General features: G+C 46.3%; 2 protein-coding genes across 4 annotated transcripts in view; one reads left to right on the top strand and one right to left on the bottom strand.

Annotated features, from left to right (window-relative positions):
• Positions 1 to 24,546, bottom strand: part of TRAF3IP2 (TRAF3 interacting protein 2) — a 47,908-nt gene that overhangs the window by 15,458 nt on the left and 7,904 nt on the right. For 2 of the 3 annotated variants that reach the window (XM_082731942.1, XM_082731941.1), the window contains 2 exons: positions 11,071 to 11,907; positions 922 to 1,090 (listed from right to left, as the gene is read on the bottom strand). In XM_082731942.1, the coding sequence (XP_082588068.1) occupies positions 922 to 1,090; positions 11,071 to 11,899 (998 nt within the window). In that variant the 5' untranslated portion in view covers positions 11,900 to 11,907. Of the gene's footprint in view, positions 1 to 921; positions 1,091 to 11,070; positions 11,908 to 20,068; positions 20,139 to 24,546 lie in introns of all 3 variants that reach the window. The other variant, XM_082731943.1, reaches the window with a different exon arrangement.
• Positions 14,261 to 24,546, top strand: part of LOC309864095 (uncharacterized protein) — a gene marked incomplete at its 5' end in the record, with an annotated part of 56,714 nt that continues 46,428 nt past the window's right edge. Inside the window, 2 exons of the mRNA XM_082729442.1 lie at positions 14,261 to 14,268; positions 16,227 to 16,421. Coding sequence (XP_082585568.1) covers positions 14,261 to 14,268; positions 16,227 to 16,421 — 203 coding nt within the window. The remainder of the gene's footprint in view (positions 14,269 to 16,226; positions 16,422 to 24,546) is intronic.

Below are 24,546 nucleotides of genomic sequence, written 5' to 3'. Positions count from 1 at the left end.
GGAAAGCAGGCATGTGCCTTATCTGCCATTGTAAATAGAATGGGCTTTTCTTCTTTTAATAAACTTTCTGAGATAATTACCCACTTCCGCATTTCTGAAAAATCTGCTTTAAAAGGATCTTTGTATCTCTCTTTGTATCTCCTTCTAGTCTCAAAACAGAATATAATTTTACTTTGAGTGGTATATAAAAATTCTGCTTGAGCAAGAACAAACCTTTCATCTACTCTTCAATTTTTTTCTTAAGTTAATAAGTTCCATTTCTAGGAGTTCTTCCTCTGTATTTTAGATCCGTAAATTAAGAGAAGAGGAAAATGTGAAGAAAAGTCAAAGGAGAACAATGAGGGGGAGACATGACTGAAGGTTAGACAGCTGGTCTGGTCAAGCAAAACCAGAAATGGTTTTCTGAAAGAAGTATCGGAAAGACCTAATAATGGCGCTCCGTATGTGTGGGTGCTTGTATTACAAAAGAAAACAACGGGCTTTTTAAAACTGCTACTGAGAGTTAACGGAATTTAAAATTTCAAAGTAAGACATGGATTTAAACAGGCGTGGAAACTAGGGATATAAGCAAGAATTTCCTAATGGCGGAAGTCAGTCCCAGTAAAAATAAAAATCTATTTCTGAGCTAAAAGACCAGGTGACTTGAGAGTAAAAGGAGGGGGGAGTGTCACTTGGCATCTTAAGGGCCTTTCCTTCAAGAGAATTTTGACAAGTCACCAGTGGCTTGAATGTGTCTGGTGGAGAGATTCCTGACCACCAGCCGCCATTTCCTCCTGACTCAAAGAGTCTGTTCTTCTGTGGGCCTCTGTCACTAGCCTGGGTGGCACAACAACAGAGAGTTTTGATACATCTTGGTCCCATTGGTATCGTTCTAAATCATCACTAAAAAATGTCTGAAAGTTGGCCCTGTCATAGTGATACCTTGGGAGCCCCAGGGAGGAGTGGTCTCTTTGTGCGGGCCTCTGGTCTTGGTCCCAGGGGCTGGGGTAATTCAGGACGACCTTCTGCACAGGCTGTGGGCCCCTCACACTGGCTCCAGGGATGGGCTGGACCACTTGGTGGTAGGCTGCTTGGGGGTGGTCGTGGCCACCTGTAGGGGAAGACAGCAAAGTGAACAGGGCAGAATGACTTGAGCACCTTTAGGAAAGCAGAAGCTCAGGGCCATTTTTTTTCTCCATATCGTGGGTTCCAGATATCAGTTACCACCTCCGTAATGCTTGCCATATTTCTGTACTGTTATTTACTTGATTGTTTTCATGAAATTGAGTCATTTTTTTTCCCTAAATAAAAACATCTGTGAAATCACGAGTTCGGTGTTCTAATTGGAAAGCGCAAAGCTCCACACAGGCCTCTATTTTAATAAGATACTTAGGATAATCCAACCACGAAAAACTCTCACACCAGCATTCCGACCATAATTTTCCAAGTTTCTAGAACCCAAGGCTAGGAGAAATTATCTCCATGATAGATACAGAATTGATACTCTCTTTTTTCCTTCCCCCAAGGGGACACCACGCACACACACACACACACACACACACACGTGCTCTCACACACATATACCATTCCCTTAGGAAGAAGTAAATGAATGAGGAAAACTTGGCTCGTACCTCTGGGAAGCAGATAACCGGTTGGCAACATCTCGCAACTTTCTCGGTTTTTGTTCTTGTTAAAGCCTACATGCACTAGGGGCCGCAGCACTTAGGAAAGGGCCAGCCCGAGAGCAGAGGGAGGATGGGTGGCGACTTGTGTACATGTGTCATCTAAGAGAAAGTGGGTCCCAGCCAGGCCAGGAAGCAGAAGGGTCCCCAGGGAAGAGCGGCAGCCTGCCTGAGCAGGTGAAAGATAAGAATTGAAGGGCAGAGGAGGGAGGTGGGAAACCAGGCAGGTTGAGAGAGGAAGCCCCCCAGGGACCTGCCCAGGCCCCAAGGGGCTAGAGAAGGACATCTAAGCAGTGAGTGTGGGGATGCGCCTTAGGGATGGGTCTAGCCTATCTTGTGGATAACCGTGCAGCACAGACCACGAGTACCTCCTTGTGATCGACGCACCACCGCCTCTGCCCAAGAAGGATAATCCAGGAGGCAGAGCTGGTCACAAGAAGAAGGAACCTTGTTTTTCAAAACACTGATTGGCCTTTATTCTTTTTCTGATGATAATAATAATGCTGTTTGCTTGCTGTGAAGGTAGGATACATGCAGGAAGGTAAAGCGAAATAAAACTAGCAAGTAAGCAAGTGAGCCACAGACAAGGCGGGTTCAGAACCAGAACGCAGGGCGGTGGGGGGCTGGTGAGAATGTGGCTGGGAATTCTGTTCTTGGTTTGGCAGTCAGCAGGCATGGACATTTTCAAGGGAATGTTCAGGGGAACGATAGCCTCAAGTATAGACAGAAAACAAATAATGTGCATGTTCACTGTCTCCAGGTCTCCACTGTCTGACTCAGGCAACTTGGCTGGGTGACCCTGAAATGTGGCCAAGCCAGTCTCTCAAGCATGGTCAGGTTCCCTGGGTTCAATCTATTGTCTGCTTTGACACAGGACACCAGCCAGGTCCTTCCTGTCCCCTCTCCAACACAGGCTGTCTCCTGGCCCAGCCCCTGATGCCTTCCTGAAATTGCTTAGGGCTGGTTTTGATGTTGGGGGGGGGGGCTTAAGGAAGGGGAGGCAGGATGGAGAGATGTTTCTGGATCTATCTTGGCTCCCTGACTAATAAAGGAGACCAGGACTTGGAGAGCATGCCTACGAGTGGGGACACGGGACTGCATAAGATATACCCCAAAGACTTGGCTCTTACAGCCATTCTGGGGCAGGTCAAACATATTCCAAGGAGTCCGATGGCCAGGTGGAAATTTAGGGCAACAAAGCAGTTGCCACTGCTGTTCTTTTTCCCTAGAAAGGGGGAGAAGTGTCACGGCCATTAGGTCCCCAGGCAGGGGCCAGCCCTGCTTTCAGATGAGTCTTGTGTGAGTGGACCATTTATAAAACCAGCTACAGCTACACCCCTCTGGAGCCCTCCCCTTGCACTTAAAATCCTCCCTGCATGACTGCATCCCTGCCCTTGACCTTAGCCCCTCATATGCTCTCCCAAGCTCACCAAGCCCCAGCTACCCTGGTCATCTTTCTTCTTGAACACCCCAAGCTTGTCTCTACCTCCAGGACCATGAGATGGCCATCCTCTCTGCCTAGTGTGCTCTCACACTCACACAGACCAGCTTCTTGTTGTTCCGGGCTTATCATGTGTTTGAGTAAGCATGACTCTTACTTGTCAACTTTTCGTCTGCCTTCCCTACCGGCATCTAATGTCTGTGAAAGCAGGGACTGCATCCGTTGGTTGCCATGTTGCACACAGGGATGCTTAGTTAACACACGAACGAATGGAGATTGCATGCTTTCAAAGCCAACCTCCTGCACACAGAGAAAGGGAAGCCATGAGACTGGCCACTTAGCTGCAGCCCACTTGAGTCTTGTCTCCCTCCACAAGTAGGAAGGAGAAAGACGAGGTAAAAGAGAGGAAACTTTGCTGGAGGCCTTGAAAGTTGTTCATGTTTGCAGCCATTTTTGCTTCCCTGATCCATTATTAAGTGGCTAATAAGGTTTTACTTGCTTTAAAAGGGCTACCAGGCTCTAATGATAGGGTTTGTTTCTTTTCCAGAGAGCGGATGTTAGTGCTCTTAATCAAAAGCCTTTGAGTCGAGGTCATATGATTTCTAACAGATTATTTCCCCGCACAACATGTTTTTGTCTCATAGCAACAAATCGTGTCATTAAAATCACTAAGGCATGTGGGCTAAGGTTTGATTAGCTGTAACTTTCATTTCTGAAACGGTCACCTGCGGTAAAAACTTACAGTGGTTTACGTGAACAGATGAAAAGGATCCACCTTCTCAATTTTTAAAAAATTGACAATGGAGTCCTCAGTGCCATGCTTTCATTGGCTGAAATAAAAAGATATCGAACTCCAGAGGATCAATCAAAAATAAGCTTTCCCTTTTGTGAGTGAAATTTGGTTGTGTGGAAAACTGGCTCAGTAAGAACGTTTATCAGATAAAGGAGTATCTTTTCATTGCTCACGTTTTAATCATTCTGTTCCACGATGTTGACCAAACTTTTTTCCTTTAGTTGGGCTCCTCGATAGAGAATTGTGACTAACATTTATTCAACCCTCGCCCCATGCCAGATACTGTACTAAGTTCCTTATTTGGGATTAGAGAGGTCAGTTTTCTGTTTTCCTAAAGAAGTTCAACTTACGATAAAATCCAGTTCCCGATCCTGCTCCTTGCATCCTTCACCTTGTGGCATAGCTCACCTCGCTACAGCCCTGCTGGCTCGCTTTGGGTGCCTTTGGTGCCTTCCCTACACCAAGCTCCTTGCTTCCTTCTCCTTCAGATTTCAGCTCAAATGTGTCCTCTTAAGGAGGTCTCCTCTTACCACCCTACTAATGTCCGACACCCAGTTTCTTCCTGTAGGGCCCTTAGAACTTGTATGTTTCGTTCGCTGATTTCTCCTCCTAGCTGGCTGCTTAGGAGCCCGCGAACTCCATGAAGACAAGACCACGTGTGTTTTATAGCTGTACACCTGGTGCCTAGCACAGGACTGGGGAAACATTTGTTGAATAAATTGATTAATGAATGGACAAGTTCTGTTGCCAGGTCCCTTCAAGCTCCCTCCTTTCCTCTCTTGCCGTCTTGCACAAGACCATTCAAGATGGCCTTTCCAAGGCTTGCTGTCACAAAGGCCGTACTCACGATTAGGGATTACTCCTTTCCCCAGGAGGCAGGGAACAGAAAGAACTTCTTTTTATTCATTCAACAAGTATCTGTTGAACCTCTATTGCTAGCCATAGCCACGCAGTGAACACAGATAAATAGGATATAGTTTCTCTGAGTGGCTCAAAATAGAGAAAAATCTGTTTTGTCTGTGGGTGTCTGTTTTGAAACAGAAACCCACACTTGTTAGTATGTGAGAAGGGGAGGCGTGGAAGTCAGCAGCCACCTATTTAGTAGACTTAAGAATTACTGCCCAAAAGTATCTCCCTTACTGACTTGTCCTGGGTGCCTAAAATTCCATCAAGATAATTTATTTGGCAGAGGTTGGAGGACAGAAGGCAGTGGATGGTGGTTCAGGCGAGTGATTTGTAAGCACTGGAACTCCTCAATTCTGAGGCAGGGTTAATCACAGAACAAAGATACAAATCTTGCACACTCGTAAATGGGTGCCCAGAACTGTGTGTTATTTATCAACCTTAGGATCCTCTTGGCCTGGGTATAGACGGTCTTCATGTTACTGGCCTTTTACCACTTGGAATCTGTAAACCAAATCCTAAACGAGGTTTTCCACTTATCAGTCAAAACATTCAACATTTTTCTTCCTTATTAAGCATGGTATTACAAGAGTACGAGACAGAAAATAAAATCTGATTTTCAAGTTGTCATAAAGCATGATGATGTAACGCAATCAGCTTGGCCAGGAAACAAAATGGCCAACATAAACTGTTACCCGAACAGCCATAAGCAGCTGGGGTTCCTGAAAGGCAGCTCCTTCCTTTATCATTTTTTCCATCTGGGTTATTTTTTTTCCCCCGACTTTTAACTGTGCAGGCACTCCAGCATACAAATGATCACTTTCTTTTCGGGTTCCTTCGAGCAACAGTAGGCATATGCCCACAAGTGTATGTTATTCAGTCTTCTTGGTAGAGAAAGCAAACATTTTGATAGTAAAACAAAGGCTCTTTAGATTTCATTATATTCTCCCCCCCCCCCAAGTGATTTGCATCATGGGTTTTATTTGATTGCACAGCCAACTACAACCAGCCGTTCTGGTGACCTTCAGTGGAAGGATCCTGGGACAGTATGGGGCCAACTTCTCTGGGGGACTGGTCGGGGGTAGGGGAGAAAACACCGGCTTATTCGACTTCTACTTACTCTCTACTCATTTTCGCTAGCTTTGAATTTTTTTTTTTTTAACATAGAAGGGGTGACCAGTAACTATTTCTCCTTTAACTTGCAAAGACGAAGGTATGCCATTTGCATGGCGATCATTATTTATTTATATTTTCATTAACAGATGAGGAAGTAGCGCTCTCGGAAAGCCAAGGAGAACCACGTAGCCATGGTTTCCAAGCATCCCTTAGGTGAACAGCTCTTTTGAAGTGGTTTTGTTGGCAATTAAGTGCAGTTATAGTCCTGACAGGAAACTAAGCATTCGTACACCTGCTCTGAATGCTTAAAATCTGTGCCAGCCGGAGGGAGGGAGGGGCGCGCTACAGGATCCATGTAAGGAATAACAATAATAACTAAGAACTGCTTGTTGGGGAGGGCTTCCATTCCCAGCGCCCTCCGTATATTATCTCATTTAATCTTCAGGGTGACCTTCCTGGGAGCCGTTGGAGCCAGAGGCCTCATCAAGCTTCCCAGCTTGAAACCCTTCAGCCCTGGGCTTCCGGGACAAAGCCAGCCCAACCCTGACACAACCAGTGATGGATGCTTTTGGGAGCCAGGGCCAGGGTAAAGAGAGGCACGGGGAATGAGGCTGCCCTATGCTCTCATTCCCCCATGTTCTTTTCTCTTCGACATTTACTTATTTTTAAATATAAAAATAATACCTGTTTGCTGTAAAAAAAAATTAAGTATATAAAGGTAAAAGGAAAAGTCTCTCTATCTCTCCTGAATTCCCTGCCCCCACCACCCCCAATGCCTCGATTGCCAACAGTTAAAGCAATCCTTCCAGACTTTTCAATGTATGGTTTTTAAACACATTTAGCTTTTTAAAACACATATGGAATTAGCAACGCACCTTGCTTATCCACCTATTTTTTTTTTAAAGATTTTATTTATTTATTTGACAGACAGATCACAGGTAGGCAGAGAGGCAGGCAGAGAGAGAGATGGGGAAGCAGGCTCCCCGCTAAGCAGAGAGCCCGATGCAGGGCTCGATCCCAGGACCCTGAGATCATGACCTGAGCTGAAGGCAGCGGCTTAACCCACTGAGCCACCCAGGCGCCCCCCACCTAATCTTTTTTATGTCAAAATGTATATTTTATTCTGTGTAACAGTGGCCTAGCAGTCCACTGTATAAATAAACCACAACTTAGTTATCTGTCCCCTTATGAGTAGCATCTGAGTTGCTTTCCTGCTTACTTTACTATAATGATGGTTTACTAAACATCCTTGTTCACGTGTTTTTATAGGCTTGTTTAGTGCTTCTATGGGATTGATCCTACAAGTACGCCTGATGGGCCAAGGAAGCACATTTAAAATTTTGATAAATAGTGAGATGCCTTCCAGAAGGTTGTAGGTTGTACCAATTGCCACTTCCGCCAAGAGCAGGTGGGAGTGTTCATTTCCCCATAACCCCATAATCCCACAACAATGCATGTGAGCTGAGGGTTTTTCTTTCCGCACACCTAAATAGGAAAAGGGCAGCTTAAAAAATTTTGCATATATACATTTTTCTTAAATTTAGTAACACGAAGCTTGATTTCAAATGCTTATTGTTTGTGTTTCTTCTGTGAATTATCCCCTTCTCCTGCCCAAATTCTCTCCTCTGCCTTTCCAGACCTCTCCTCCTTCCCAGGACCCACAGCGGCCTTCTCCTCCCCGCTGCAGTGGAAGGAGATAGTGGAGGGAGGGAGGACAAGACAGCTGAGGAGAGAATTTCATCAGCAGGTATTAGAGACTAAGAGTCCCCGGTCCAGAGTGTTTGCATTTTTTTTTTTTTAAAGATTTTATTTAATTATTTGACAGAGAGAGATCACAAGCAGGCAGAGAGGCAGGCAGAGAGAGATGAAGGGAAGCAGGCCCCCTGCTGAGCAGAGAGCCCCATGCGGGACTTGATCCCAGGACCCCGGGATCATGACCTGAGCCAAAGGCAGTGGCTTAACCCACTGAGCCACCCAGGCGCCCCTGCATTTTAAAAGAGTCTGCCCAGAGGGGGCATTTTGCTCTTGCTTCCGAGACTGGACTGCTTGTGGTGTCATTTCAGGCTTCAACACAAAAAAAATACTTGCAAGTGGGAAGATCTTTCTGGAATCCTCAAATCATACCGAGTTAATGCTTTCTTTGTCTATCACAATGAGGCTTTCTCCTGATACCAGATAAAGGCAAACTGCCTGGGACTTAGGATCACAAAGCCCTTACAAAGTATTCACACTTCGACACATTAATCTAAGGAATTCATCAGAAATGCAGATTAAAAAAATTTAAGAAAAAAAATGCAGATAAAAACTTATATACATGATGTTTATCCTCCAATTTCTTTTTGGATCAGAAACTGGAAACTCTTTACATTGTCCAATAACAGAGAAGAACTTAAAAACGATTCGGTAGATCCATCTGAGAAAACACCATGTAGCATTTTTAAATGATTCTGAAGAAGTGCACTGAATGTCACTGGGAATTGTTTTAATTTTACATTAAATATATATGCTATAGATAGTGATATTTCATAAGTCAAAACCCTCAAAAGGAATGATATTTAGGAGATAGAAACATGAATAGGACTTTTAGGCATATTTCAATTTTGTGAGCAAACTTATATTGCTGTTATGATCAGAAAATTTATCTTTCAGTGCAGAGAGTAGAACATTAAAAAAGTAGTTGATGGGGGCTCCTGGGTGGCTCAGTGGGTTAAAGCCCCTGCCTTCGGCTCAGGTCATGATCTTAGGGACCTGGGATGGAGCCCCGTGGAGGGCTCTCTGCTCTGCAGGGAGCCTGCTTCCCTGTTCTCTCTGCCTGCCTCTCTGCCTACTTGTGATCTCTCTCTCTGTCAAATAAATAAACAAAATCTTAAAAAAAAAAAAAAAAAAAGTAGTTGATGGTTTTAACCTCACAGAATTATTCCCTTTTAACCTGGAGATCATGGAGAAATAAATGCAACCCCAACGCTGGCAAGGTTCAATCCTCAGTGAATCAGACTTACGGAACTCTGCCGCCCGCCACACCCATCCTATGACCGGGCACTTAGAGCCGGCAGTGGTGTCCACAAGCCCAGCCAGCGACTTCCCAGCCTCCAAAACTCAAGGTCCCAGTTTTGGGCCTCAGAGGCTCTTTCTCCCCGAGCCCTGCTGCTTCCACAACTCCTGGCCTCACTCTTAGCCTCACAATCGTTCCTACCTTTTGCTTCCCAACATCTTCTAAGTTCCTCTATGACTTAGCTTGAAGGTCCTTCTGGAAACCGGCCCAGATCAATGCCTCCTTCAGGCTCTGCTCCCTTGTGCTCTGTCAGAACACCTCATGTCAGCATGGCATCTGTTCACGGACTCCTCATGTCTACTTCTCCCTCCAAAATACAAGTTTTTGTACAGCGGGACAAAAATTTCTCTCCCTCCTTTTTTTTTTTTTTTTAAATTAGGAATTACTCCGTTGCTCCATTCACTTTAGGCAGCTTTATAGGAGGTGTACATGTACAAATACAAAAAATTGAGATCACTTACAACATTTTTGGTTATTTTTAGAATTTATTTTAAAGCTAGGCATCAGGGGCGCCTGGGTGGCTCAGTCATTAAGCATCTGCCTTCAGCTCAGGTCATGATCCCAGGGTCCTGGGATCAAGCCCCGCATCAGGCTCCTTGATCTGTAGGAGGCCTGCTTCTCCCTCTTCTGCACCCCGGCTTGTGTTCCCTCTCTCGCTGTGTCTCTGTCAAATAAATAAAAATCTAAAAATGAAATAAGATAAAATAAAATAAAGCTAGGAATCAGGCCTCTGGTCAGACTCTTTGGTTTGACCATTTGAACTACTTCGTGTACAGCATTTATTTGCTAAGAAAAATATCAGATCTCACAGCCTTGTTATTTCCCAGTGGCCTCGGCGGAGACTTAACATCAAGAATTGTAATGGACCTTTTGTCTCAATCTAAGACTTTATCACTTTCAGAAATGCTTACTGCACTGATACACATTGTTCACCTGGCCACTCATTTGGAAACAATTTACTGAGAGCCTAGGATACGCTGGTCACTGTGCTAAATTCTGGAGAACTTTCCTGGGGTACCTGGGTGGCTCAGTCAGTTAAGCGCCAGACTCTAGACTTTGGCTCAGGTCATGATCTCAGAGTCATGAGATCGAGCCCTGCATTGGACTCCACACTGGGTGAGGATCCCGCTTAAGATTCTCTCTCCCCCTCTCCCTCTGCACCACCCCAACTTTGTGCACATGTGCAGGTGCACATGCACTGTCTAAAAAAATTAAAAAATAAAAATATTATACCTTCGCTGATGTGCTGGAGGGAGAGGAAGACAAGTTCGTGGGTAGATGTCGTACTGACTTTAGGCGGTTCCCACCGGCAGAGCACAAGGAAACTGAGAGCCCGAAGGCCGGATTGATCTAGGAGCTTTCCAGAATGACCCCTGAGCTAAGTCTTACGAGGTATATATGGTGATGGTTGTATAAGTCTGCAAACACTACGATTCATTGACTTGCACACCTAAATGCATAAAAGGCAAACTTTACGGTACGTAAATCAGATCACAATAAAGCTGCTAAGAAAGGAGGTATAGAGCTGGGTTAAACGTGCAAGGAGGGGGAAGAACATCCCGGAGACAGAAGAGAAGGGCAGGCTGGGGACTGTGGTCCTTAGGGGTGGCTTAAATCCCCAAAGGGGTTTAAGTAACAGTGTCCCAGGAGCAACTCCATCTTCAGGTCATGGCCCGAATCCAGAGTTTGAAGAGCATTCTGGGATTTTTGACTGAAGGCCTCCTTTCTTTGCCAAATCTAAGACAGGGAGGACCATGCAGAGAAAGCAAAGCCCAGGTACCCCAAAATTAAGTCAACAAAAATCTACTCTAGAAGTCACTTGGGTCATCTCCCTGACTGTAGGCAGGTTTCAGTTAAACTAACTGAGACAAAGGAATCTGTTGTCTCCTTCAAGTTTTATAGAGAAGTAGGTTTCAAGCGGGATAGGCTTTGAGCTAAGACGCAGCCTTTTTCTTGAGCTCCTGGCAAGTCCAACCACCCACGGAGAGTCCCTCCCTGCACTCTGACCAGTCTGTGCTGGTCTCAGACGCAAGGCCCTGATGCCAGGCCCTTGCTTGCTTAGTTACCCAGCCCAGAAGGTCCAGAGGAGGTGAGGTTCACTTACATGGCACCTGGTGATAGGGACCTCCAGGACAGTGGTAATGACAGTTCCACGGAGTGTGTGGGGGAAGGATGGGAGGCAGCCTCTGTGCACATGCTGGGATCCTCTGAGGTTCAAACTGAGGGAACTCTCTGGAGCTGAGTGGTCTGGGGAGGTCCTGGGGGTAACCCACGGAGGTGAGGGGCAGGGGCCTTTCCAGCTGCCTGAGGCCCAGGACATCCAGGGGCTGGGAATCGTACCCCGTGTCTATCGTAGGCAGATCTGGAGCTGCCCGGTTCCTGTGGGGCCGGGGCTGCTGCACCATCTCCTGGCTCCGGCTGGGGGAGTCTGCTGAGGCATTAGGTAAACTTTGGTCTGATTTGTCTGAGTCATGGCCAGTGTCAGGAGAAGCTGCTGAAAGCTGAGATCCTAGCCCTTGATTCCGTTTTTCCATAAACGAAAACTGATGCTCCAGAGGGAGGCCTCCAACCACAGACTCCGGCTCCTGCTCGCTGGCTGCGGGGGAGCCCGAGGGAAAATCTTTGCCCGGGTCTGGGTGTCTCCTCCAGAAGCTGTCTTCGCTCTCCTCCAAGATCTTCGCACGCAGGCAGGTGACCTGCTGCGACACAGGCCGTAGGTGATTGGAAAGTTTCAAGGGTGGCTGAGCCTGAGAAACTTCTTCTGAGGAACTTTGAGGGGTTTGGGGCGCAGACAAGCTGTTGGGCGCCATGTTCGTCAGATTTGGAGCAGGTGGTTCTGATTCCTCTTCCAGGGAATAGTCTGGGATTGGCTTCAGTAACTGACTTGGGTATGGTTCTGATTCATCAACCTCCACAGGAATGCTTCGGTTCATTCTAGTTTCTGGAACAAGAGAAAACATGCCACAGCCTTAGAAGACAGATCATTTCTTGGAGTCCCTGCTTTATGACCTTAAGGGACCTCGTTCAAGATGTGGTTTCAATTAACAGCAGTGTGACACCAACGTGCTTCAAAACCCCAGTTGCATGAAGCTGTTCTCTTATTCTCCAGCAAAACCTCTAATCCTTACTAAGATATTTTTATATGGAAGGCGATTCAAAGGATGTGACTGGACAGTCATGTGGTGGACGGCACCACGGGCGGGGCGGGGAGGAGGTGAAAATCATCAGCAAGTACTGAGGAAGGAGACATGATCACGTGGGCTGCTTCGTGTGTGCGTGCAGATCTGTCCGACACGTGTGCAGGATAGACACACAAGACTTTGGTGTGTTAGTTGCCTTTGAGGATGGTGTTAAGTAGGGGAGAGTTTTCACCTTTTAAACTTTAAAAACTTTGCTGTGTGGCCATTGCCTAATCAAACACACACACTCACACACACGCACACACACAGAAAGAAGAAGGCATGAGTTTTTAAAAAGCACTAGAAAAAGGTCATAGTGACATTTTCCACTTAACAGCTATAGATTGTTTGCAGGACTTAATTCCCTTTGGCCCTATGCCTGCAGTTAAGGTAGGCCTGGCCATCTGGCTTGTGATGTACGAGCCGAACGAGTAAGGCTGCCTGAACTCGCCTTTCGCCCACGGTCCTGGTAATATTGGTTATACCGATAACAACAGAACTCTTAGTCAACATGACAAAATGAGAGAGGAAATTAGCCTCCCCTTATCACGAGTTTGGTTGAGATGATGCCCCAGGATACCCAGACTCCAGGGGAAGACAGGGGATAGGGAGTGACCGCAGGCCTGTAGAAGGCTCCAGAGCAGGTGGAGGGGGAGGGAGACCGTGAAGAAAACATCCCAGAGGTTTGTTCTATGCAGGCCTTGCACACAATGTACTTCACATATCATTACCGGGTGGCAATGCTGGTGGGGGACTATTAAATGCATGTTCTGGGTCCATTTAGAATTTCAACCACAAACCTTTCCTGAGGGCTTGCTGGGCCTAAAATCATGATGTATGTCAATTACTGCCCTAAGACAAGTTTTGAAAAACATGAACTCGCCTTCTCTTGAGCCCTGTACCCAATTCAATGGCAACCAGACAGCAAGATGCTCCCCTCTGAGCAGAGGAGGGACCAGCAATTTCCTCCCAAATTTATCTTCACTGCCTATAGGCAGACCCCCCCAACTGCCCCTTCCCCCTCTCTGCCAAGTGAACACTAACCCGTCTCTTCCCCTCGCTTGGTGACAAACTTACCCATCTGCCGCAAAAAACCTTTGTACTGTTCTTTGGCACAAAAGAAAACTCTAATTTTCTAATTAATCTTCTAAGTTTCTCATTCCTGGCTGGCCCTCCCTCCCTGCCTCGGGCTCCCCCTCCTCTTGCCTGGCTCCTTTCTAAGCAGCTGTCTAGGTGGTGGGTGCCACTTGCCCCCTGGACTCTGCAAAAAAAAAGAGACCTCATCAGCTACATTGATTAGACCTTGTAAAAATCAACAGGAACCTACTGCAAACACAAATATTTCAGCAAATAGCTGCAATACCAAATAATTACTTTTGAAGGCTTACCACTGTTTTCCTCTCTTTCCTACAATTTGTCTATAGCTATGACATTGGATAGGCCATACAACATGCTCTTCAGCGGGTCAGGAAACAAAAGCATTTTCTGAGGGGCTGGCGGAGGGCTGTGTCCCGTCTCGTGAGCATCTGTGGGCCCACAGCTGGATGGGAGGGCAAAGAGATGCACCAAGGGAGTCAACTGGCAAAAGGACTTCGTCCTGTGGACTGCTTCTTGCTGAGATTCCATTTCATTGCCCACACTTCAGAGGCCACTGTTGACATTTTCCCTGGGTTTTTTTTTTTTTTAATTTATTTTTATTTATTTATTTATTTTTTTAAAAGATTTTATTTATTTATTTGACAGAGAGAGATTACAAGTAGGCAGAGAGGCAGGCAGAGAGAGAGAGGAGGAAGCAGGCTCCCTGCTGAGCAGAGAGCCCGACACAGGACTCGATCCAAGGACTCTGAGATCATGACCTGAGCCGAAAGCAGCGGCTTAACCCACTGAGCCACCCAGGCATCCCTTCCCTGGGTTTTTAAATACAAGTATTCCCCTAAAAAGTTGCAAATTCTCTTCCAGCCGAGGAGCCTTTCAGGGGCGTGGTGGAAGCTCATGAGAAAGTGGACAAGTGGGGTCATCCCACATAACCAAAATTTTAAGGTCTATCTTGCAGCGGGGATTCTACAGTTAAACTGGACTGAAAAGGAACAAATGGCCGCTCGGATAACAGTGCGGATGCCGTGGTGAGGAACAGCCTCGAAGGAAAGCTATGGGGTTGGTACTCCGTAGAAGACAGAACAGACCCAGATGTTTATACGTGTGACTCTCAAGTACGCAAGCAGAAAATCACTACTGAACCCGACTATGTGTCCAACTCTGTGTTGTATATCCTCCTTCTGAGGCATGAGCTGAAGTAAACATTTTTTAATAATAAGTGATACCTACAAGTGATATAAAATACAAGTGTATAAAAGGGTATACAGGGAATAGTAATCAAAAGTATTTCTAAGGACTTAAAAGCATTATTTCTACCTTCATGTTGCTTGTGATCCAGATCAAGAGACAAAACTAATGTAAGAAATCAAAGGCCTGGGGCACCTGGGTGACTTAGTGAGTTACGCCTCTGCCTTCAGCTCAGGTCATAGTCTCAGGGTCCTGAGATTGAGCCCCACATAGGGCTCTCTGCTCAGCAGGAAGCCTGCTTCCCCCTCCCCATTTACCTGCCTCTCTGCCTACTTGTGAATTCTCTCTCTGTCAAATAAATAAATAAAATCTTTAAAAAAAAAATAAATAAAAGAAGTCAAAGGCCCTACCTCAGGGCCTTTGCACTTGCTGTTCCTTATTTTCTGAACACTCTTCCCCCACATATCTGCATGGTTTGCTTCCTTTCTTCTTCAGACCTTTTTACTCAGCTGCACTTTCTCAGTGAGGTGCCCTGGTCACCCTCTCTAAAATGGTTACATACCCTTCTCACTCCCTGTCTCTCTTCCCTGCTTCACCATCCTCTCCAGCAATTAGCACCACCTTACATTCTATAAAATGTATATTATAAATACAAGTATCTAATACATTCCTTATTTGTTTATTATTTCTCTCCTCCCCGAGAATTTAAACTTCACGAGGGTGCGATTTTTGACTATTGGTCTCATGGTTCTATTCTCACCACCTAGAGCTGTACCTGGCACACATAAATATTTGTTGAATGAAAAAATGAGCAATTCCTGTTCTGGAGAGGGTACAGATCTGTGTAGCTGGAAGGATCACTGACAGTGAGAAGTCAGGCTCCATGGTGGGTAGCAAGGAGTATTTGTGGGCCAAGTACTCAGAGTTCTTAAAATTATATCACATGTAGGGGCGCCTGGGTGGCTCAGTCAGTTAAATGTCTGCCTTCAGTTCAGGTCACGACCCCAGAGTCTTGGGATGGAACCTCATGTTGTTGGGATCCCTGCTCAGTGGAGAGTCTGCTTCTCCCTCTCCCTCTGCCCCTCCCCCTGCTGGTGTTCTCTCTCGCGCAAAGAAAGAAATAAAATCTTAAGAAAAATTATACCACATGGGGACCTTTCCCCCCTTCCTTCCTTGCTTCTTCTCAAATATTTATTAAATGCTCACTGACTGTCAGGCCCCCAAGGTGAGTCTGGACCATGTCTCAGAGGTCCCATCCATGGGCAGAGTAGACCATGGCCCTTGCTTGCAGAATAAAGGTGATTCTACTACCCAGTGTCGTAAGAACATTCTGCTATTCTGTTCCAGACAGGGGGCTGGTCTGTTCATGCATCCTGAGGGCTTCACCCAAAACGGTAGAGAGTGGGCACGCCTATAGCTCCCATGTGGGCCCCTCCCAGCCCTAGACCCCTACCAGAACTGGCAGAACCAACCCTGCCATCCTCCCCACCCCCAAAGCGTCACAAAGAACAACTATGCACGAATGGCACATCAGAAGGCCATGGGCAGATGAGTGGGTTGTTGGAAATGGCGCTTTTATTTTTGGTCTTTAATGTCAATATTGTAAAAATACTATGCGTTTTAAAAAAATCAGTCAATATCTCACCACTCCTAATATTTCCTTTTCCCGTTTCCCTGCAAGGCTTCTCCACATGACACCCACATGGTTATAAAGCTGGCATGGCCTGTGCTCTAGTCCCTAACCAGGAGTGGTACCTGGAGGTAAGTGGAAAAACCCTGTTTCCTACCGTTGCCCTAGTGGAGAAGGCTCTGGCTCCACAGGGGACCAGAGGGCTGCCAGCGAGGACCCTGTGAGCCCCAGTGCTGGCAGTGTCCTGGCCAGTCTGTGGCTCCCCAGCATCCTGCCCAGCTCAGGAAGCCTGGAGCAAGCTGAAGCCTGTCAGGCCTGGAGGGCGATGGCCCTGTCCACCTCACCTCAGGCCAAATTCCTGGGGTAAGTGAGAGGCTGGAGGCTGAGGGAACTCAACTCAATAGAGTCTCTTTCTCAGAATCTCTTTTGGGGCTCACGATACAGGTGCTCAGGCCCCCCACCTAGAGATTCTGAGGGGAGGTCAGGGCTCCTGTGTAATTTTGTGTAAGTGCCATAGGTAAACAGGTTATCTCATTCTTTACCAAGGGAATGTAATCTGTGCGATTTGGCAAGAACTGTCAGAATTGCTACAGCTCATGCCCTTGGACCTTCATTTCACTTCTAAGAATCTCCTCTACAGGGATATGTGCACCCTGTGTGACCTGAAGAGGCTCTGAAGACGGGCCAGGCAGCCTTGTTTGTAAGGGCAAAGGCTAGAAATAACCCGCATGTCCAGAAAGGTTCTGATTTTTTAAAAAACTGTAGTCCAGCCAACAATGACTTATCTGTGTCTTTTAAAAAAAGACTGAGGAGGGGCGCCTGGGTGGCTCAGTGGGTTAAAGCCTCTGCCTTCGGCCTAGGTTGCGTCCTGGGATGGAGCCCCGCATTGGGCTCTCTGTTCGGTGGGGAGCCTCCTTCCCTCTCTCTCTCTCTCTGCCTACTTGCCCTGCCTCTCTGCCTACTTGTGATCTCTCTGTCAAATAAATAAATAAAATCTTAAAAAAAAAAAAAAAAGGACTAAGGAAGTGCTGCATGAACTGAGGAGAACTGTCTCCAAGATTTATCTGTGAAGGGAGGAAAAGTAACAAGCAGACAGCATGGGGAGTATGTGGCTCTTTGTAGAACCTAAGATTGGGTATGCCATCTTGTCAGAAATTCCCAAATTCTGGAAAGGGAACCGGATGGCTGAGAGAACAGGGGCAGGAGGGAGACTTGCTTTCTGGAGCATTTTATTCCTTCTATATCTACCTAAAGGCTTTAAAAAAAAAAAAAAAAAAAAAAGGTAAAGGAAAAGGAAAAGGAATAGCTCCAGAACAATTCTGATGGTCACGAAGATTAAGAACCAGTGTGAAGGAGGGAGGCGTTCCGGAAACCACTCCAGGGAAAGAACATGTCCCTTACAATACAAAAGAGCATTCAGCAGAGGGTGAGAACATTTGCCTGGGGTGGGAATGGGTTGGCACAAGCCCGGAACAGAGGACGGAACAGACGACTAGTCTGCAGCTCACACGACCTAGGCGGAACCAGTTGTACGTGCTTGGAAGTCTGGTTCTTACACACTTGAGTTGACCCAAGAGACGCTAACTTTCCTTCTCTTCAATCTCCTCGCCCTTTGGACCGTGAGCTGTGGTTCTAGCTCTTGGATTCTGACCACACCTTGCCTCAAATCTGTCAGTGTTTCTCTGTCCAAGTCCCTCATTTTGGGCTGCCTCGCCGTCTCCTCCAGCCTGAAACCTTTCTCTGAATATGTCCACTCTACCTCGAGGAGCCTGATTTTGTAGCTCAGATCTTATTCAGGTGTCAGCAGTGCTGGTGTCCTCTATGACTGGTGTCCCAGTCACAGAATCCCCCAGCCCCTCCCCACCCCTCCCTGCGCACAGCTCTCAGTCAACTCCCTAGAGCGGCCTCCAGCTCTGCTCCTATCTGTTCCCCCCAACCTTCTTGTCCTCCAGCACATCCTGCCTTGAATTCTTTGTTTCTTGAAAAACAAAGCCTATGGAGACTTCACAACACTATTTCTGATCTCATATTTCCTCAGAAAGCTGCTTTTCCTTCCATCAGCCCCACCTCCCTTTGTGCGTGTCTATCACACCCGACCCCAGCCTGTGTGGCAGACAGGTCTCTGTCCGAGCACACATGAAGGGGTCCAACGTCCGCACACACAGTTAACTGCAGGTTCTGCTTTCCAGATGGACTTACCCTGAATCAACACACAATTCTAGAAAGTAGATAAATACGCAGTATTAAACAGCACAGGCTCTAGATTCAAACTCCCCGTGTTTTAATTCTTTCTCTGCCAGCTGCATGATGAGATGCGTGACCTTGAAAAAAACGACTTTACTTCTCTGGGCCTCGTTTTTCTGGGATGTAAAATGGGGGAAATAACATTTGCTTTACAGGTATATTGTGGGGATGAGAGAAGATAGAAGTAAAATGCTGACTCCAGGGGCTGTGAAAGGCTGAACTGGGTAGCTCAGTCAGTTAAGCATCCAACCTTGGTTTCGGCTCCAGTCATGATCTCAGGGCCATGAAACTGGGCCCTGCAAAGGGCTCTGCTCAGAGGGGAGTCTACCTGAGATTGTCTTCTGCCCCTTCCCCCACTCATACTTGCTCTCTTTCAAATAAATAAATAAATAAATAAATAAATAAATAACTCTTTTTAAAAAAATGCTGACTATAGGGCCTGTCCCATAACAAGCTTTCAAAAAACAAAACCCATCTTGTTATTTTTTTTTTAAGATTTTTTTTTTTTTTTTTAATTTGACAGAGAGAGGAAGCCCCCATAGGCAGAGAGGCAGGCAGAGAGAAGGGGAAGCAGGCTCCCTGCTGAGCAGAGAGCCACTGACTGACTTGGGGATTGATCCAGGACCCTGAGACCATGACTTGAGCTGAAAGCAGAGGCTTAACCCACTGAGCCATGCAGGCACCCCTGTTATTATTTTTTTAAAGATCTTATTTACTTACTTGAGACAGAGAGCGCTTGAGTGGAGGGAAGGGACAGACGGAATGGGAGAAGCAGACTCCCAGCCGAGCAAGGAGCCCAACTTGGGGTTCTATCCCAGGTCGGAGATCATGCCCTGAGCTGAAGGAAGACAGACACTTAACTGACAGCCACCCAGGTGCCCCATCATACTATTTTTACAAGCGACCTCGTTTTAGAACTTTCTTCTACACTATGTTTACTGGTTTTGTACCTCAATGTTAATGCTATTATATGAGCCTAATGGAGACTGTATCTTTTTAGCCAAAGTGTGTTTCTGGCACATTCGGTACACATTGTCTCTTGTCTTAAAACAAGCTGGGCCACAGAATAGGTACGTGCTAACACTTGCATTCCTGTTTCGAGGCTTAGCTACATTAAGTAACTTTCCCAAAGTCACAGCCAAATCTAACCTACAGATCTCCTAGCTCTTTCCATTAAACCACATAGATCAGAGCCTTGGCAAACTTTTTCTGTAAAGGTGCAGATAGTAAATAGTTCATGCTTTATGGACCACATATGGTCTCTGTCTCCTACTCTACTTTTTAAAATGTTTTTAAACAGCACTTTAAAAATATAAAAACCAGGGGTGCCTGGGTGGCTCAGTGGGTTGAGCCTCTGCCTTTGGCTCAGGTCATGATCTCAGGGTCCTGAGATTAATCCCTGCATCGGGCTCTCTGCTTGACGGGGAGCCTGCTTCCACCACCCACAACCCCCCCACCTGCCTCTCTGCCTACTTGTGATCTCTCTGTGTCAAATAAATAGAAAAATCTTAAAATAAATAAATAAATAAATAAAAATAAAAATATAAAAACCATTCTTAGCAACACGCTGTACTAAAAACAGACCATGGGCCACATTTGGCCCAAGGGTTATAGTTTACCAATCATTGATACAGACGATACTGACAAATCAAAATGTAAAGAAACCTTCCCCTTAGGGTGCCTGGGTGGCTCAGTTGGGTAAGTGTCCAACTCTTGGCTCAGGTCATGATCTTAGGGTCATGAGGTTGAGCCCGCATAGGACTCACACTGGGCATGGAATCTTCTGAAGATGCTCTTCCTCTGTTCCCCCACCACCTATTTGCATGCTCTCTATCTCTAAAAAAAAAAAAAAAAAGGGAAGAAAGAAAGAAAGAAAAAAAATCTTCCCCTTTATTAGTAGTAATTGTTAGTGTTCATCGTACATTTACTACATGTCAAATACTGCTCCAAGTGCTTTACATATTTTAACTGATTTCATCCTCACAGCTACCCTATTTGGTAGGTACTATTGTCAATCTCATTTAACAGGTGGGGCATCTGAGGCACAGGGAAGATAAGTAACTTTCCCAAGATCACATGATCAGTAAGCAGCACAGACCGGATTCAGATCCAAGCAGTTCAGCCCCAGAACCCACGCACTCAATAATTTGTTGGTTGGGAGCCCTGACTTGTATAGCTATTTGAACGGAGAAGGGAGGAAGGGGCCTGAAGGAGCTGAGTAAACCCTGGAAGCTTCTAGAATGAGTATGTTTTGTATCCATTCACCTTGAAGCTGAGGAGGCGTGGATACAGGCCACCTGTGTTTTATAAAGGTTTACCAGGTGGGAAACCTGTGGTGGCTTTCCTTCATGCCATTACAATAGAGGACACGGAAGAGACTGCACAGGCATCTTGATTTGAGAAAAGCACTTGATTGGATCTCATTAAATTTTAATCATAAACTGAATTCAAAATAAATTGAAAACTGGTTGACAGAGCACAAACAAAGGGTGATGATAAATGGTGATGCATCTAGAGAGGGGATATCTTCCAGGGGACGCCTCTGAGGCAAGGACAGATAGGATTTAATGAAGGTGTTATGTCCCTGGAAGAAGACAAATAGCAGAGCACGAAACAGAGGAAGGGCAGAAGTGAGCAGCCTGAGTAATTAATAAACCACATTACCAGCTCCTAAGTAATCAAGGCTTGTTCTTTACCTACTGCTTGGATTTTTTTTTTTTTTTTTAAAGAATTCTTTGGGTCAACAATGGGGCTGAAGAGTTCTAGAGACACACAACATGAATATTTCAGGTGGACAGAATAAATAAACATATAAATTTACAGCTAGAAAGATCCTCAGATCCAATATGGATCAGATACTTTCAATTACAGAGTCTCAAGGTCTCACTTCATTCCTCAGGGAGGAATTTTTTTTTTTTTAATGAGTTAAAAGTCTAAAAGTCACGTATTAAAAAAAAAAAATCTTTAAACTCATTAATGTTCTTTGTTTATTGCCCAAGTGCATGCAAACTTTCACAATGTCGGTTTGCTCAGTGGAAGCTGGTTTTGAGTGAACTGTTTGGCTCCCTTTCAAATTCCAGCGAATAAATACTTCCAAGTTTACTTGCAGAATTTCCCAGACAGAGAAGTTCTTCCATTTGGTTTGCCAGAGGATTGGAAGCAGTAGTGAGCCCAGGAGACAAGGGAGCATTTACTGGCCCTTTTTCCTCCCCTGCACAGTACGACTCACATCAGGCTTACGGCAGCACAGCATGACTTGACCTGATTTTGAAGTTTGCCTTGGAGTTCCTCTGAGCTCCTAAGCAAGGAGACCACGGACTAATGGGAACGGATGGATTCTGCTCTCTAGTTAGCTGGGGATAAATATTTGGAGAACAGCCTCAAACCAGCCCAGGTTTTTTGTTCGTTTTGTTTGAGATAAGGTTTCTCTAAGCACAGATCTGTGATTCTTAATTTCAGTCCAAGCCCCAGAGAGAAGGAGAAGGGGCAGAAAGGAAAAATCAGAAGAGAAAGAAGAGGGGATATTAAGCAAAAATGGAATGGAAGAGGAGAGAGACAACAAGGAAAGTGGGGAAAACTTGAAGGGCATTTTAAAAAATGTGCCCTTTACTGGTGTAGGAGAGAGATTTATTTAAATTGGGATTTTTATGTATTACTGGGTATGAGAAGGGGTAGCTGGAAGGGAAGGGAAGGGAAAGAATGAAAGGCAAGAGTGTCATAGGTCAGCTAATGAACCAGGAAGAGCCTAGGCGGACAGCTCGGAGGAGGAGCACAGATTAGAAACGGGAGGGAGCCTCAGTGACCCTGGGAGCGGACGAAGGAAAAACACTGGAACCCCCCAGAGCGGGAAATCAATGAGGCAGAAAAGAGCCAAGTTTCCCTCATCACTGAGGGACCTGCCAAGACCCCAGCCAGCCTCGGTCTTCAGGGTGGAAGGAAGTGGGACACGCGGGCTGGGGGAGGCCCCGGCAGTTCCATCACCCCGCAAATGGCTCCACTTTAGGGGCCTCATCAGGGACCCAAGCCTAACTGGCACAGCTCTATGGGGTCACCCGGCAGACGAAAGGTGCCCCACCACCTCAGCCCATTTACAACTCACAGTACCGCCCCGTGCCCGCTGGTGTCTATACATGCGTGTACGCACGCGCCCCCCGCACGCACGCGCCCCCCGCACGCACGCGCCCCCCGCACGCACGCGCCCCCCCGCACGCACGCGCCCCCCGCACGCACGCGCCCGCAGAAAGACCCTTGCTGCAGGTATTGGAGCACATGTGGGCTGGCAAAGGCCTGCCGGTGACAGGACACGAAGAATGTGGGGGGGGGGGGGGTAGTAGGGACAGCTGGGGTTTCACGAACTAAAAATATCTTGGTGACAACGGCACTGAGAAGAAACCGGAGAGGCCCAGGGGGAGAGCTTCTTGATTCCAGTCCTCCGATGCTTTCTCACGGAAGCACAGCAGGATTGTTTTGATAAGGAAATCTGATTAAACATTAGGGGTCATTTCACTGGATCTGAAAGGAATTTAAAGTTTAACGTGTCTCGTCGGTGCTTCTTCCCCTCCCCTCCCCCTCCAAACAGTTGCCTGCAATTCTTACATGTTTTTATGGGCTTATCTAAAATCGCCTGCCGTAGAAAAATGGTGGAATTCAGGGTATTTCTGAGCTTTCAATTCTGTGTTGTGTAAAACAGATTTCATTTAGACAAATTACCCACATAATCTGCCTTTCTGAATGCTTGTCAAAGTATGCCTCTCCTATTTTCAGAGCATTTGAAAGTCACTAACTCTTTAATCCTGGGAGAAGCAGACTTAAACATTTTCTGTCTTTGCACCCTGCAGAAGTGGGAATGTCCCAGTTAGGAATCTTCTCCCAGACATGTTGGTTCATTGCCCTGACTTCACTGCTAGTCAGCCCACCCCACACAGCGCACAGAGCCGTCACCGCACCATGTCATGACCTTCATCATGAAATGACTTGGAGCCACAACACCAGATTAAGAATGACTGTGGGTGGTCTTTCCGGGTAAAAGTTACATTGGCAACCGGGACCAGTGAGCCTCATTTCAGATAACGGTGCTTCATTATTTGAAAATTTAATGGGTAACTCATCACAGTTGAAACACTGTGACATTTCTGTCCTCTCATCCCGGGGTGAGGGGAGAAAGCCATCTAAGAACATGACAAGGACTATACCTCAGCCTTTCCACAGAAAGAGTCTGGCAATACTTAAAGCCCTGAGTTGGTCCATCTCAGTCAGCCAGGGCCTGCTGGAGCTGCACTGACAAAAAATAACTGCCCAAAAGAAATAATAATAACAACGACAACAACAGCAACAACAACAACAATAAAGTAGCGGTTTGGAAAAGGTTAAGGATTCTGTGTCTGCCAATCAGAGTCATCACCCTTACATGGTATCGGGATGTGCTGCAGGCTTCCTTTCACCTCAGGTTAAAGCCCCCCCACCCCCACCCCGCCTCACCGCACAGTGATTGGTCTAGCCCAGCAGTGGTTTTCAGCTCCAGCTGAGTTGGTAACACAGCCTCCTGGAGCCAGGCTGGTCTGGCCTGCCTTGACTCTGTGGGCAAGTTCACAGCACAGTTCTTCCTGGGGAACCCAAATGGGACATGAACTAATTCAAGAAACCCCCTGTTTTATGTAGCAAGAGCCGATAAAAACGCCTAAATTCCGGGCAGCCCTCACACAGAACCACGTGGCCTCGCAGCCACCCCCAGTCTCTGGCCCTGAAAGCTGCTTTTACCTTGTGCGTTGAGAGCAGGTGATGAAACAGAAATCAAAGCAGCTTATATGGAAAGAGCGTGAGTACCTATAAAGCGTTTGATACCCATACAGGGTGCTAGGGGGTAGAAAAGAATTAAGAAACAAAACCCCCTTCCTCAAGGAACTAACCATCTAGTAGCAGGAGGTAAAATTAATTTATTTGAATAGTCAGCAAACAAAACAAATCGTCCAAGACCACCCAGTATGGCTACCCCTGTGGGACTCCCATTATTTTGTTAGAAGGGAATTTAGACAAAATCATGTTAGTTCATCCCCCACACACATTTTATTGATGAAGAAATCCAGGCCTAGGGAAACCAAAGTGAATTGCCTAAGTCACAGAGCCAGCAAGGAGTGGAGTAAGGACTTGAAACCAAGTCTCCTGTCCTCTTTTTTATTAATTTGGCCTCCCCACCCCACCCCACCCCCGCCACCCCGCCACCCCGCCATCCATTTAAAAAAAAAAA

The sequence above is a fragment of the Mustela nivalis genome (assembly GCF_964662115.1).
Source record: "Mustela nivalis genome assembly, chromosome: 5".
In the NCBI taxonomy this organism is placed as follows: domain Eukaryota; kingdom Metazoa; phylum Chordata; class Mammalia; order Carnivora; family Mustelidae; genus Mustela; species Mustela nivalis.
Note: the sequence above shows the minus strand (reverse complement) of the source record. Positions and strands in the feature narration are given on the sequence as shown.